Source organism: Lycium barbarum, chromosome 10 (assembly GCF_019175385.1).
Source record: "Lycium barbarum isolate Lr01 chromosome 10, ASM1917538v2, whole genome shotgun sequence".
Taxonomy (NCBI): Eukaryota; Viridiplantae; Streptophyta; class Magnoliopsida; order Solanales; family Solanaceae; genus Lycium; species Lycium barbarum.
In genome coordinates this window covers 93,279,312-93,281,651 of record NC_083346.1, presented here as the reverse complement: position 1 = coordinate 93,281,651, position 2,340 = coordinate 93,279,312, and the positions used below count along the sequence as shown (strand labels likewise).

The 2,340-nt window shown below is 32.9% G+C and overlaps 1 protein-coding gene across 1 annotated transcript; it reads right to left on the bottom strand.

Annotated features, from left to right (window-relative positions):
* Nucleotides 1-865: 865 nt before the first annotated feature.
* LOC132613130 (uncharacterized) lies at nt 866-1,922 on the bottom strand. The gene is made up of 2 exons (XM_060327179.1): nt 1,388-1,922; nt 866-1,233 (listed from the first exon to the last, which is right to left on the bottom strand). The coding sequence occupies exons 1-2, from the start codon at nt 1,920-1,922 to the stop codon at nt 866-868; spliced, it is 903 nt and encodes a 300-aa protein (XP_060183162.1).
* Nucleotides 1,923-2,340: the final 418 nt, after the last annotated feature.

Sequence of the window (2,340 nt, the reverse complement as noted above, 5' to 3'; positions counted from 1 at the left end):
ATTGGCTTGTAACTATCCTCCATGAATATTATATGGTACCATTTGGACATGATTTGATACGATGGTTTGAAACCATGAGATGAAATCATGTTTGGACATATAATTTGGATTTCTTAAGTTGTATTTTTTCTTAGACATAAAAATCCCACAAGTTGTGAAAACTATCAAAGCATTCCCAATTCTTATACAATCTTACCAAATGAGCCAGTCATAGTTCATAACAAAATTAATACGCTACTAGAAAGCCTTTCTAAAAAATACAACATCAATTGATCAAACTTTAGTTCAATAAAAAAGAAAATTTAACATGAATAGTAACGTAACTATGACTTGGTAGAAGTTAGAACATAAATAAAGGTTGGTAGAAGATAATGAGGTTGATAAATGGTTGGTGGCAGTAATTGCTAAAAATATCTACCAACTTATGGGTCATTTGTTTACAAAATATAAACTTATGAATCAAGTTTTACGTTTAAAATTTTTGAAATCATGGTTTGATATCATGAGATGAAATCGCATATCCAAATTCTAATTTCATCTCATGACATGAAACCATAGTTTGAAATCGCATGTCCAAACGCCTACTATGTGTACAAATGGCCGGACTAATCCCTTTGATATCGGCAGTCCATCCCAAAGCTCTTTTGTGTGCTTTCAGTACTTCAATCAATATTTCTTCTTGTTCTGCAATAAAAGATGATGAAATAATAACTGGAAATGATTCATGCTCGAGAAAAACATACTTTAAATGAGAAGGGATAATTTTAAGTTCAATTTTTGTTTGACCTTCTTCTGATTGCATTTCCTCATCCTTATAATCTTTTTCCAGTATTTTAACTTCGTTCCTAATGATGGAATCATCATCTTATGGGGTGCCAGATTTGACCAAACATCTTTCCATAGAGTCTAGAATTAATTTATCATTTTTAAATTCATCTGCAAGATCACTAATCATGTCAATTGTAATGCATGAAGATGATGTCTCATCTCCTGAAAATCTTAGCATCTTTTGCATATCAAAAATGACTTTTTCTTCATCAACTGTTAAGATTAGTTGTCCTTGATGGACATCTATTATGGCTCTACCTATAGCAAGAATTGGTCTACCCAAAATTATTGGTTCTTCAAGACAATCCTCCATTTCAAGTACTAAAAAATCTACAGGGAAAATAAATTTATCTACTCTTGCAAGAACATTTTCAATGATTCCCTTAGGTTTCTTAGTACTTTGATCTACAAACGGAAGTGAAACCCATGTGGTTTTCATCTCACCAAGATTCAATTTTCTAAAAATAGAAAAGGGCATCAAGTTTATTGATGCTTCAGAATCGCAAAGTGCTTTTTTCAGTATGTACTCCTCCCAAAGTACAAGGAATTGTAAAACTACCTGGGTCTCCAAGCTTTTGTGGCAGCTTATTTTGAAGTATAACACTGTATTTTTTAGTAAGTACTACCACAGAAACGTCTTCCAAATTCCTTTTGCTTGATAAAATTTCTTTTAGAAACTTGGCATACGAAGGCATTTGTAATAAAGCATCAGCGAAAAGAATATTAATGTGAATTTGCTTTAAAATATCCAAAAACTTTGCAAATTGATTATCAAGCTTCTCTCTTTTCGTGTTTTGTGGAAAAGGAATTGCCTCGGGAAAAAGAGTAATCTTTTCAATTATTTTTTCTTCTTTTTCATCTAACTGTTTAGAGGGTGTTTCAACATTCTTACCTTCGTCTACCTTTTGATCTGGCTGATTCTTTTCATGTCCATTTGTATATTGCTCATCAAGGTTCTTACTTGACCTTAAGGTGCTCCTATGGATTTTTTTCCGTGTTACTTGGTATGAGACCTTGAATATTTTCTGATACAAAGTTGTGAGTTGACTTAACTGAATTTCCAGATTCTTTAAAGCTGAATTTTGACTTTTCATTTTTTCATCAGTAGACTTAATGTACTTGTACAAAAGTCATCTATACTTGGATGAGCTTGCTGAGGCCTTTGCTGATATGGAACTGCTTATTGGTAAGATGTCACGACCCAATTTACCAAGTCGTGATGCCATAAGTCCCATCATACAAGTAAGCCAACACTAACCGTTAACAACCCCAAATAAGCGGAAATAAGCATACAAGTCATTTTCAAGTCTTAACAATCTTAAATAGAAATACCTAAGTAATTATTACAATCTTTCCCTAAAGTCTGATGTTACCATAATACAAGGACTACTAAGAGTATAAATAGTCTGAATACATAAGGAAACTGTTTGAAATGAAGAAGACAGAAAATTAAGGATAAGAAGGATCCGGAGATATCCCGAATCCAAGGAGCTCGCCCCGGCCTCTCAAGAA